The following is a 12631-nucleotide window of genomic DNA, read 5'->3' as shown; positions in this document are numbered from 1 at the left end:
GACCTGAGCTGAAATGGAGAGTCGGACGCTTAGCTGACTGAGCCACCCAGGTGCCCCACAATACTCACACTTTTTAAAAGAAGGTCTCCAAGCCTGGAAACTTCTCCCTCTCTAGTTTGGAGAGAGACGACCAGCTGTAGGGGATTTGCCTCTACACCCCTGGCTGGATCCTTTAGCCTTCTGTGGCTTTCCGGCCCCAGTACCAAGATTTCTCTGGCTCAGCATTACTAAATACATAGCCGACTGCATTCCTCAGTGTCCCACTGGAACCAGATGGGTAAATGTAGGAATCCTAGTCGAACAAGGATAACTCGAGGAGGATTTAGGAGACTGTTTACGGAGGGATGGGCAGGGAAAGGCAAAGCACAAGGCCTAATGCAGTGACATGGGGTTGGTAATGAAAGGACTTTTACCCATCTCTAGCGGCTCCTAGAACCCCGATACAGCAGTGTGTGTAGAAAGTGCTACCTTAAGAGGAGAGTGAATTTTGGTTTTAAGTGTGACCAGTTTGAGACAAATCCGTAGGGAATACCCTGACCTCACTATCTTCCTCCTCTCTGATCTACCAAGGCTTCTTCTTAGCCAATTACTATTGGAAACCAGAAACGAGGAAACACATTGAGGTAAATCTCTCGGGGCAGGACAGGGGAGGGTGGGGAGTGCATCTGGAGGGGCACATGGAAGCTATCTGGCGCATGAAGCAAAAGTGGACCCTGTATGGATCCATGATGACCAAGGACCAGTGATACGAAATAAGGATTATAGTTTAGCCAATTTTTTGCAACTAGGGGCCTTCAAAAAAATCAGTGGACCCCTAGCGACTTATTTTGTGCCTCTGGGAAAAACTTAAGTGCTTGTTTTATGACTGAGTTTTAAAAATCTGAATAATTCTCACTCGGGTTAACAGTTCAGTCTCTGACATTAACTTTAATTCTGAATATTCTGGCATGTGGCAACTAGAGGTGGCCCCACTTCCCACCCATTGAGGAAGACCCACTTGGTTCAATCTGGCTGTCTGGGAGGCCCGAGGCACACACCTTCTGGTCCTGCCAGGGAACTCGAAACAGGCCCTGTGGGTCCTCATGCCTCAAGTGGTAGACTTGAGGAAGAGTAGAATCTTCTCCTGTAGGTGGAGAGAGGGATGGGCCGAGGAAGACAAAGGGACAGAATTTGCTGGTGAACCCTAGCTCAGGACGGGATACAGAAATCCACCCGCTCTTCCCGTTCTTCTCACCATATTGACACAAACCTAGGAAATCACCTTTGGACCCTGGTGATGGACTGATCGACTTAGACAAGGCCACAGCCTTCTGAGTCACTACCAGGGGCAAGAGGAGGACTCTGTCCTAAGTCTTTGCAATTTGCCATTCTGCGAGGCTAGGCCCTAAGAACAGGTAGAGTGTGGGTGTTGAGCTACGTGGTGGGACTCAAGTGGCTTTGAAAGCCTTGCCGACCCCTTGAGTCATTCCTTCATGCCAAGAACTTGCTTCACGAAGTCCTCTGCTGAATGCGCATGCTGCCTGAAAGGGTGTGGTGCACATTTGTCTTTCTGTCTTCTCAACATTGAACTTCCCTTCCTGTTTTGAGAACTCCACCCCTTGCAAGTATTTATAGGAAGCAGAACCCTTTTTCTGCTGCCTGGGCAGGGGCACATGACCTAAGGTTAACCGACTCCGGACTGTGGCTCAGGAGCTAGTGACACAAGATGGCAGAATTTGGGAGGCTCTTCGTTTGGGCAATGGGTGGCAGCAGTGGTGGTGACCCCAGTGGCGGTGGCCCCGTCCAGAGCTGTCCAAGGCAGCAGGGCAAACTGTGTTGTCCAGCAGCGATGGCTTGTGGCATGATTTGGACTGTGGTCCCAATGGTCGAGTAGCCTCCTGGTTCCTGCCCACTTCCCAACTCTGTTCCTCAGCCTTCCCAAAGAGGCTGGGCTTCCAGATGTCCTTTTATTCAAACTGCATGCTGCTTAAATCAGAGATTATCCTCGGTTGCAAGAAACTGAGAAAAGTAACTGATGTGAGGGGTAACACATTAACTCAACGGAAGCCATAAATGCACAAGCCGTGGAAAGACTGATTTGTCTCGTTTAGCTATTTGTCACCTTGGGAAACAGCAGGACCCCAGGAAGAAGTGTTTGTGTGGATGGGAGGGGAAATCAGGCCAGTCTGGTCTTTGGGGCATGGGCTGCCGGGGCTTGTAGGCAACAGCACTGGACAGAGGCTCCAAGGCATTCTGAGGTATGTGCAAAGCTCTGGGCTGGGGCATGCAGGCTGGAGAGAGCGCACTGGCAGGAGAAGGGGAGGGGCGGTAAGGGCAACCACTAGTGAGCACAGGTTATCTCGGTGAGTGCCAGAGTGTGGAGCCTTATTGGTGCCCTTGTAGGGCTGCTGAGGAAAGTCTCTGCTTTGTCAAATGAAGACCACTGTTTTTCTCTCTCTGATCAGCCCGAACACTTCTGCTGACGTGTAGTCTCCATGGTAATAGAATCAGCTTGTGGGACTTCTGTCCTTTCCCCACCCCCTCACCCCCCACCCCCCCCCCGCAACTGGGCCCTTTATGATTGGATAAGCGGGATAAAAAGCACAAGGACAGTGACAATTCTAAACTACCAAAAAGGCAAGTCCGTGTCCCCCCCCCCCCACTCCAGTCTCCCCCCAACTCTGCAGAGGAGCAAAGAAATTGTTCTCTATTCCCACTGAGAGAAGAAGGAAACCAGGAATGTTGTGAGTGCAGGTGTTCAACCTCTGCTGAGTTGTTTGTGGGGTTTGTGAAGAGTAGGGGCAGCCTACAGGTCAGCAGAAGCCACTCCTGTCTACGTTCTTTTTTCCTTTCCATCAGATCAAGGACTGTGCCTGGTGTTCAGCTTACTGCTTGAATAAACTCAGGGCCCAGTTGTCATTCTCTTAACTTCTCCATGAAAGGGACGTGTTTGCCTGCACAGACTGTGGGCACGAACCCGGGGCATTTGGGCCACCCTGGCTGCGGTGGCAGAGCCAGCTGCCACAGGAGGTGAGAACCCTTCTCTCAGACTCCCAGCTCGGAAACTCCTGTCCTTGGGGAACCCCCGGGGCACGGACTCTCACAACCATAGGACAGGCTCTTGGAGTTGTCATCGTCGGGGAGCTCTGACCTGCCGCCCTCTCTGGTCAGCTCCATGGGGATCACCCAAGGGGAGGACGCTGAAAAGTAATCTGGGTGAAATTACCAAAAAATACAGAAGAAAGAGAAAACAAGCCAGGTTTGATTTAAAAAATATTTAAGAGACACGTGTTTTATTGTCACAGAACATCACTTAATAAATATTTTAGCAGAATGATGAGCCTGAATCACAATGATAGAGGAAGAGCTTGGGGACAACTAGGAAGGCAACATTTTAAACTTTTAACTTAAACCTCAATTCACCAGCTCCATCCTCTGCATCAGGCCCCAAGGTTGGGCGGAGAACCTGTGTCCTTTGGCGCAGGGGCCCAATTTCTCACCTCCGGGTGGAGCTGGGTCAGTATATGGAAGACCAGTAACAGCGACTCTTGATGACTTGAAGCAGAGGCTTCCTGAAGGTGAGGAAGATGACGGTGCAGGCCACCAGCAGGGTGAGGCAACTGGGAAGAATGAGCACCAGGTACAGCAGGCCCATGTCCACCCGCTCCCATTTGCAGTCCTGAGGCATGCTTCCGGGCAGTTCCATTAGGCGAATGACCTTGGAGGAGAGGTTGCAAGTGACCGTGGCCAGGTCGGCAATGGTGTGCAGGTGCGGCAGGGACCCCCAGCCCTCTACCCCACAGCAGTCATAAGGATTCTGACTGAGGTAGATGGTGCGTAGACTTCGGGTGAGCTGCTCAGACACGGCCCTCCAGGGAAGGGCTGTGAGAGAGTTTCTGCGCAGATCCAGGGTCTGCAGGGCTGGGCTGCCCCTGAACCGTGGGAAACTGGTCAAAGAATTCCCTGACAGATCCAAGTCTCTCAGATTCCCAAACCCAGAGAAGTCCAACTCCGTGGAGCTGGAACGGAGGCCCACGTTCCTGAGAGACAGGACCTGTAACGTGGGGGCGATATCCCGGAGAGGGGTGACAGTCCCGTTCAGAACCCCCCAGTTTCCAGACAGGTCTAAGTGGGTGAGCGCGGTCCCCTGGAATGAACAGTCTTGTAAGGCCCCCAACCCGCAGCCCTCCAGAGAGAGGCTCCTCAACGAGGCCATGTTCCGGAAATCCACACAGCTTGGGGGGCCCAGGCGGTGCAGGTCCGCCGGCGGGGGGCAAAGGGAGATCTGATTGTGGCTCATGTCAATTGTAGTGATGTTACTGGCATCAGCAAAAAGGCCAGTGGGGACACCCATGAGCTGGTTGGAGCTCAGGTTGAACGACCGGAGGCTCCTCAGGCAGCCGTGGAGGCCTGGGGCCAAGTGCAGCTCGGACAGCTGGTTCTGGCTCAGGTCCAGCTCTTTGAGCGCCCCGGGGGGCTCGTGCTCTCGGATATGAAGCGTCACCAAGCAATTCTGGTTGAGGTTCAGGTGCACAAGGGAAGGCATTTTCTTCAGGAAGCCGTCAGGCAGGTACTGGAACTGGTTCTGGCTCATATCCAGGAAGTGCAGCTCAGCGAGGTCGCTGGAAGCAAACTCCTCCCAGAGGTTGACGGTGGTGATGTTGGTCACGTTGCCGTCCACGAGGAGGAACTGGGCCACCATCTCCTGAGGCGAAGAGGCGTTGTACAGGTCCCCGTAGAAGCCCATGTTATTGTCCCGCAGCAGGAGCGTGTGCAGCTTGCCGCACTGGGGCAGGAGCGGGAAAAACAGCAGCTGGTTGTGCGAGAGGTCCAGCGTCTCCAGCTCAAAGGCAGCCTCGGCCCCCGATGCCAGGAACCATTCCAGGACATTGTAGCTGACGTTGAGGAGGCGCAGTTGGGTGAGGCTGAAGTCCACGATGCAAGGAAGGTTGTTATAAGCCAGGTTGAGGTGCCTCAGCTCGGTCAAGCCATCAAAAGCGCCACCCTCAATCTCAAAGATGTAGTTTCTCTGCAAATCCAGCTCCCTGAGGTGCCCCAGGCCCTCAAAGACAGAGTCGTCGAGCCTCATGATGGTGTTCCTCGCCAGGGACACGGACTCCAGCGAAGACAGGTTCCGGAGCATGAGGGCCACCATGTCTTCTGTCAGGGAGTTCCCCGACAGGTCCAGCGTCTGCAGAGCCGGCAGGCTGCGGAAGGCAGCTGCCGTCTCCCTGTAGCTCTCGGACAGGGAGTTGTCGGGCAGCGCCAGGCTGCGTAGACGGGCCTGTTCTTGGAAGGCGCCACAGCTGATGCGCTCTAGCTGGCAGCCACGCAGACTGAGGCTCTCCAGGAGCGGGTAGTGCCGGAGGGAATGGTTCCACAGGGTCCTCAGCGGGTTGGCGTCCAGGAGGAGCATCTGGGAGTAGGGCGGGAGATGGCTGGGCACCAATTCAAGCTTCTGCCCTCGGCAGTCGGCCACTCCATCAGCCTAGGCCCAAAAACACACTGGTCAGCAGGAAGGGGGCCTCCAAGGCGGACATTTATGCACAGAATCCTGGCCTGTTCCCTGGACTATTCCTCCAACCACTGGGAGGGATTCTAGAGATTATTTTTTTTTAAGGGAAAAAAGGACAGGAAAATGTTGCACAAAAGGAACTTTTCTCTGTTCTTTACCGTCACGCTGAAACAGTCAGCTAGGAGCTGGGGCCCAGACCTCACTCGAGACCCGCTCATATCAGAGGAGAGCTGAGCTCCTGTCCATTGGCTTCTGAGCAGGGACAACTCTGTCACAGTGTGGTTTCAGGTCTGAGAGGAACTGAGGATCAAGGCGGTACCTGGGTGTAAATCCCACCTCTGCCATTTATTTCCCAGCCGACCTTGGGCAAATAACTTAGCCTAAGTCTGTTCTTCCCTGTGAAGAATGGAGATGAAGTAGAGAGTGCCTGCCGCAGAGGACTGCAGTGGGACTGGAAGGGAGGCGGCACAGTGCCTGACACAGGAAGCACCGTTCACCCAAATGGCCACTGTCATATCCTTATCGCTGTTACTGTGACATCTGTGTGTCCAGCAGGATCAATGCCAGACAACTGAGATGCTGTGGCATCTTCACTGCACCTGAAGGAATTCTGCCTGGGATATTCCTCTACATTCTGGATTGATCAATATTAAAGCTGAAAAGGACTTTAGAGCTCATCACCCCTCTGAATGGTACCGAGAAGTGGGGCCTGGAGAGAAGTGAAGAGCCAATAGCATTGCAGGGACAGGAGCCCCAGAGCTCCTAATGCCCAATTCAGTGCACTTCCAGGGTGCTGTTCACCACGACTGTGCTGCATAAGGAGGCAGGATGGATGGGATGACCCTGTTCTCTCTGCAAAAATCACACAAGCCTCAGGATGCTTCAGCGCAGCCCCATGTTTTACGAGACTGGCAAAAACTGTTGCAGGATGTCAGATGTCTAGGAAAAAAAGTTTTAAGGGATACGATAGAAGAACAATGGCCTTCCTTTTCAAGGATTGGTCAGTTAAGGACAAGGCCAGTGATAGCGGGGAAAAAAATGTTTTGTTTTGTTTTTTAATTTTATTTATTTATTTCAGACAGAGAGGGAGAGAGAGAGCACAAGGAAGGGCAGAGGGAGAAGCAGACTCCCCGCCGAGCAGGGAGCCTGATGTGGGGTTCAATCCTGGGACCCTGGGATCATGACCTGAACCAAAGGCAGATGCTTAACTGACTAAGCCACCCAGGCACCCCCCAAAATTTTTAATGAGACCACACTCTGCAAACTGTCTAATAATCTTTTACCATCCTTGATAATATGTGCAGACATATTGCTGTGGCAAGAAAAATAAATTTGACCACATCTGTTAAGCAGCTGTATATTACTTCACTGCACAAAGAGCACAGTGTTAAAGAACAAGAGTTCTAGGGTCGGTCCAGTCTGGTTCTGCTTTTCAACAAATGGGTGACTTTGGGCTGTTACCTAACCAGTCAGGACCTTCATTATTCCATGTGTAAAACGGACATTATATTTATAATTTTCTCACAGGGGCTTCTTTTTCTTGAGGATTCAGTGCGATTATTTATGTAAATCAATACAGAACCTGGCACGTAAGTGCTTGATAAATGTTGGCTTGATGATTAGCATTATTTGATTAATTAATCTATTGTTGAACATTGGAGTTGTTCCCAATTTCCAGATGAACATCAGAATGAATTTGTCAAGTTCCTGTCACACTCCCCCGAAAGACTTTGGAATTTTGATTGGGATTGCATTACAATTATGGGTTAATGGGGGGGGGTGGATAACTGATGCCTTTACAAAACTCAGTCTCCCCCTGCAGAAATAATGTATTCCTTTATTTGAGTAAGTGTTGGTCTTCCCCTAACAGGGACTCTCTGGAGAATGTTGTGGTTAGGGGCTTTCTTCAAGCCATGGGACCCTGTTAAAGCACAGCGGCTGCAACTCTGGGGTCCCACCTCTGTAACCCCCTGGCAGCCCTAGTGAAGGGCTATAAAAAGACCACATGACTGTCAGAGCCCAAGAGAACCTCACCATGGCCACTTTATGACCACACATGGCTTATGCAAGGAAGGGTACTGGTGGAGATAGCTGGACTCCGGAAACTCTCAGCCCTAAGCGAGCCACAGGGAATCCAGTCTTTGAGCTCCTGGCAGCCCCCCCACCCTCCACACTGCTCCTCCCCACCAGGCTGGAAAGGGTCAGGTAGGGGGTCTAGCTGGAGCCCTGAAAGGCTATCAAAGAATTCACACTTTATTCCCTCTTTGTTCTAAGCCTGACTCCCTCCTGAATCAGCTACTGGGAGGTTAACCTTCAGTTGCCTCTGTAAGGGAAGAACGGAAGTCTGAAATTGTAGCAGGGACTAACAACAATAATACTAGATAAAACCCATAGCTCCTATTACATACAAGGCACTGTTCTGAGAGCCTTATATACACTATTTAATCATCATAGCAATGCAGTATTATGGTATTATGGGCTGGTACCACTATTCTGTATCTTACAAAGGAGGAAACTGAGACACAGAGTGCCCCCTGCCCTCCACCAATGTCACCAGCTGGTAAGCTGGGGTTTCAACCCGCTCTGGCTCATAACCACCACTCCATACTGGAGTATCTTACAGCACAGTGGTTAGAGGTTACTAAAAGTGGTTAAGAACCATGATCAGCTGGGCTTTTGAGATTTATCAGTGTTGAATGTAGGTATTACCCCGACATTCAATTTGTCCTCCCAGTGTCTTGTATGGAGGTCAAAAGGCTCCCAAAAGACTGTTTTATTAAATGTATGGACTGTTTATTAAATGTATGTTTCCCAAGCAGACTTTTGATATCACAGACTTACAGGCAAGAGAGAACATTTCCAGAAACGTGCTCAGTCGTTATGAGGCAAGTCTGTTTGCACATACAGGCCAAAAGCCCTGCAGAGGATAAGCTGTAAAAGCTCAGCTCTCCACTCCCTGGATCATCCTCAGCCTGAACGTGATTGAGGATGTCGCTCTCAGCAGCACCCCTGTATTTGAGCTCTTGCTACTGGCTCACCCACAGGCTCTGAGTCAGGGCTTCTCCAACTGTACTAAGCCCTGCTCAGGGATTCCAACACCATGAGTGGATCTCGACCGTCCAGACTTTTAACAAGCTGTTCTTGTTCTTGACCTCGGTCTCTGGGGCCTCCTATCTTCAGCAGGTATGAAAAAGATGGGGCAGGGACTGCCTGGTCTTTCCCAGGTATCATCCTGACCTTTGGTTCAGGAGCAGCTTGCACATGACAGCCCGTGGGCAGCTACAGAGTGACTCAGACGTCTTCCTTCTCTGCCCTCTTGGATGGACAATCCACCAAAATGAGGTGACCTTTGTCAGGGCAGAGGCAACAGACAGCTCAGAGTTCCTGGGAAAACTCACCAACTCACAGCTCCCTTCAGAAACTGCTGTGGCCATTCCACTTGGATTTCTCCATTCCAGTGTCAAGAAGTGAAAACCCAGGCAGAGCCAGAGGGACAGTAACTCCATCTCAAGTGCAGCACTGCAGACAGAGGGCAAGGAAAAAGTGGGTCAGAGAAGGACATCTCTGAGGGCTGCTTTGCACTCTCGGTCGAAGGAGGTGGTTCCCAGCTGTGTCTGGTCTTGGAGGCCCACAGCTATAAGGAGGCGGAAACCCACAGATTCTTCAAATATCTCAGGTTAGCCAACACTTTCAGCCTCTCACTGCGACTATAGACAGCACTTATTTTTGTTTTGCCTCTGCCATTTGAGGGACAGGTGGCTGAACACTGAAACTTGTAAGAGAGAGGCAAAGGACTCAAGGAACCAGGTCTCAGGTCATCTCAAGTTTTCCATGTTTTTTCGTTCTGTTGAAGTTTTCTTCCCAAAGCTCAAATCTGCCCAGTGCCTCACCTGAGCTCGATAAATATTTGCTGAACAAATGAATGAACGAAAGAACAGTGAATTGGGATTGAAATATTAATTGTAGCTTCTGGTCCCATAAAGTTACTAATGATTGTATTGACACGAGGCTTTCAGGAGGGTAGATATCATTGGATATGAGCCCTTTGAATACAGCCCTTTGGGAAAGAAAAAGGACTTTGATATTGGGCCTGGAAGAGAGAAAAAACTGAAGGGCAAATGGAGAGTCATCTTCAGATATAATAAGGATTATTGATGAAGTGTGGTCTCTAGCCCTTTGGCCAGTGAACACAGAACAGGAACCAGGAGAAGGCTTAAATTTATACATCTACCAACAAAATTTTAGAACTAAGAGACTGTAAGGCAGAGACATCTGGTATGTCCTCTGCCATCACAGTTTTACAGGATAACATTCAAAGGCCCAGAGATAATAACGGCTTATTCAAGACTCCAGATCAACTTAGGACAGGGCTGAGAGCAGGCCCCAGGCTCCCTTCCCTGAGCTCCTGTAGTAAGCAGCATCATTTCTCTCCCTGAAGGTGCTGTTGAAATGACTGCCCTCTTGTTGGGAGGGCTGATAGCCCAGTGGCATTCCCCTCTCAGCTCTGTGTTCCTTAACCTCAGAGGCAAGCACCTGGCCCCAGCATTTCAACGGCTCCATCCTCTCCTTGACATCCCCCCAGGAGGGACCACAGGCCCTGCTCCCTAGTCATCTCCTAAGCCAGCAGCACCAGCACTCATATGAACCTCCTCACCTATTTCAGGGGACCCACAGACCTTTCTCCCTCACACATCCAGGCCATCTCGGGCCCCTTCCTCTTTCTCTTTCTTTGAATGCGTTTACACATCTCTGAGGCTACCTTTAACTTCCTGGTCAGATCTGAATACTCACCAGTGAAAACAGGCTAGCAGAAAAGCAAAGTGAAACCAGGTAAATCAACTATAGCTTTTATGTCAGGTCAGGTCAGCTCTCCTTACCACAGAGGGAACCTCTAACTCAGAATTCATCAGTCTTTGCTGGACACTGGGAATCCCCTTCCAATCTCCCCTTCCGCTTCTGCACCTGTGCAGAAACTAATACCTCATGGCAGGTACAGGGCACAGATGGCAGGAGCAAAACCATATGGGCTTTGTCCTTAGGATCATTGAAAACACACACACACACACACACACACGCAGGAAACAACCTTGGGATCACTGCCCAGCTTGAGATAAGGTTGCCAGATTTAGCAAATTACAGGATGCCATTTGAATGTAAGATAAACAGCAAATAACTCTTAAGTGCAATATGTCCCTTGCAATATTTGCATAATACTTAAAGAAATTGTTTATCTGACATTCAAGTTTTCCTGGGCATCCTATATTTTATTGACAACAGACAGGGAAATGGCAACCATGGACTTGCCCCCTGCCGCCTTCCTCCCTTACCCCCTCTATCAGGCTTGGGATGGTAGATGCTGCTGTCACAATCAACCTTCCAGAAGAGCCATTTCAATCTATATCGAAATGCCAAATCTAGATGGGTGCAGGGAAAGCTTGCAATTTCTTCAGGGAGAATGTAACTCTTTAGCCTGGAATGCTAGATAGATAAAATTAATGTAATTTTAATTTCTGGGTCAATGAGAAAATTTTTGCAAATTTAAAATACACTTTCTCCTTTCTCCTAATCAGCCAACCAGGAAAGAAAAATTATTGCTGTTCCTTCCGGGTGACTCCTCTCATGAGGCAGCATGGGAAAATCATAGGCTTTAGAACCAGACAGACAGGGGTTTGAATTCTGGCTCCAGCATTTGTTCTTTATCCTTGAGCAATTCATATAAAGTGTCTAAGACTCAGATAATCCTTCTATAAAATGGGGATAATAATAACTATTCAGAGTTTTTATGAGGTCATATGTGAAAGTGCTTCATTTACTATGAGGATGCTTAATAAAATAATTACTATTTATGAGTTTCAAATACTATTGAGCTGGTTGAGTGGTTGTTATTTATTAACTCCAAGGTAATTTAAAGAAGGAAAAAGAATGAAAAGTGTGGATGGAAGAAGAACTATATCATTATGCTAACAGAACATGTGAAAGGTATGCAGGAAGAGTGCATTAAAAATTCTGTGTTAATAGGGGCGCCTGGGTGGCTCAGTGGTTTAAGCCGCTGCCTTCGGCTCAGGTCATGATCTCAGGGTCCTGGGATCGGGTCCCGCATCGGGCTCTCTGCTCAGCAGGGAGCCTGCTTCCCTCTCTCTCTCTCTGCCTGCCCCACATCTACTTGTGATTTCTCTCTGTCAAATAAATAAATAAAATCTTAAAAAAATAAAATTCTGTGTTAATAAATTCCAGAACAAGGTTAATCCCACTAACAAATGATTATGCTGGTTGAGAGCTGGTTGTCCTCAGAGAACAGTCTTACCCTGCTCTGTGCCACAGGGAGCTGACTTCTGAAGGCTGTTTCCCCAGCTCTGGGTGTCAGCTGCTCTCCCGCTGGTTCAGTCAATGGGAGGAACAATGGGAGGTTAGACAGCAGAATACCCTGAATCCAGGGTATTTCTTTCCTTCTCTCTCTGCCTTGGACAGAGAAGTCCTTGAGCTTCAACTGGTGACTACTAGACTCTAATAACATCCTCTTGCCCCTATCCTTCCCCTATCTACAGAAGATCACAGCTTCCTGAAATTGCTAACCTCTGGATTGACTGTCTACTTGCCCATTACCTTCTTAGCCTCTTCCATCATGTTTAGCCAATTTCCTGCATTAAATTTCCTCTTTGAAAAATAATCTGGGCATTTCTGTTTCCTGGTTGGACCCTGACAGATGCGATGACATAAGTGAGAATGGCTTTGGATCAGTCCTAAATATGGGGCGCCTGGGTGGCTCAGTGGGTTAAAGCCTCTGCCTTCGGCTCAGGTCATGATCCCACGGTCCTGGGATTGAGCCCCACATTGGGCTCTCTGCTCTGCGGGGAGCCTGCTTCCTCCTCTCTCTCTCTGCCTGCCTCTCTGCCTACTTGTGATCTGTCTGTCAAATAAATAAATAAAATCTTTAAAAAAAGGATACATAATTACGCTAAGAAGAATAAAAGGCTTTCAAAATAATCACCATTCATGTTGAGAAACACTACTCCGGGAGCGTACAGAATGATTTCTCAGAGGCATAGTATTGCAAAGAGTACAAGATGAGTTTGGATGCCAAGTCTTACTGGAAATCCCAGGAACCCTATACTGCATGCTTAAAACAACTTCCCCTCC

The 12631-nt window shown here is 49.4% G+C and overlaps 1 protein-coding gene across 2 annotated transcripts in view; it reads right to left on the bottom strand.

Annotated features, from left to right (window-relative positions):
- Positions 1–3245: 3245 nt before the first annotated feature.
- NRROS (negative regulator of reactive oxygen species) overlaps positions 3246–12631 on the bottom strand; it is a 29166-nt gene continuing 19780 nt past the window's right edge. Inside the window, exons 2-3 of one of the 2 annotated variants that reach the window (XM_059391208.1) lie at positions 8893–9013; positions 3246–5467 (exon numbers count right to left, since the gene is read on the bottom strand). In XM_059391208.1, the coding sequence (XP_059247191.1) occupies positions 3497–5467; positions 8893–9000 (2079 nt within the window). In that variant the 5' untranslated portion in view covers positions 9001–9013 and the 3' untranslated portion in view covers positions 3246–3496. The remainder of the gene's footprint in view (positions 5468–8892; positions 9014–12631) is intronic. The other variant, XM_059391209.1, reaches the window with a different exon arrangement.

Source organism: Mustela nigripes, chromosome 2, assembly GCF_022355385.1.
Source record: "Mustela nigripes isolate SB6536 chromosome 2, MUSNIG.SB6536, whole genome shotgun sequence".
NCBI classification, from domain to species: Eukaryota; Metazoa; Chordata; class Mammalia; order Carnivora; family Mustelidae; genus Mustela; species Mustela nigripes.
Note: the sequence above shows the minus strand (reverse complement) of the source record. Positions and strands in the feature narration are given on the sequence as shown.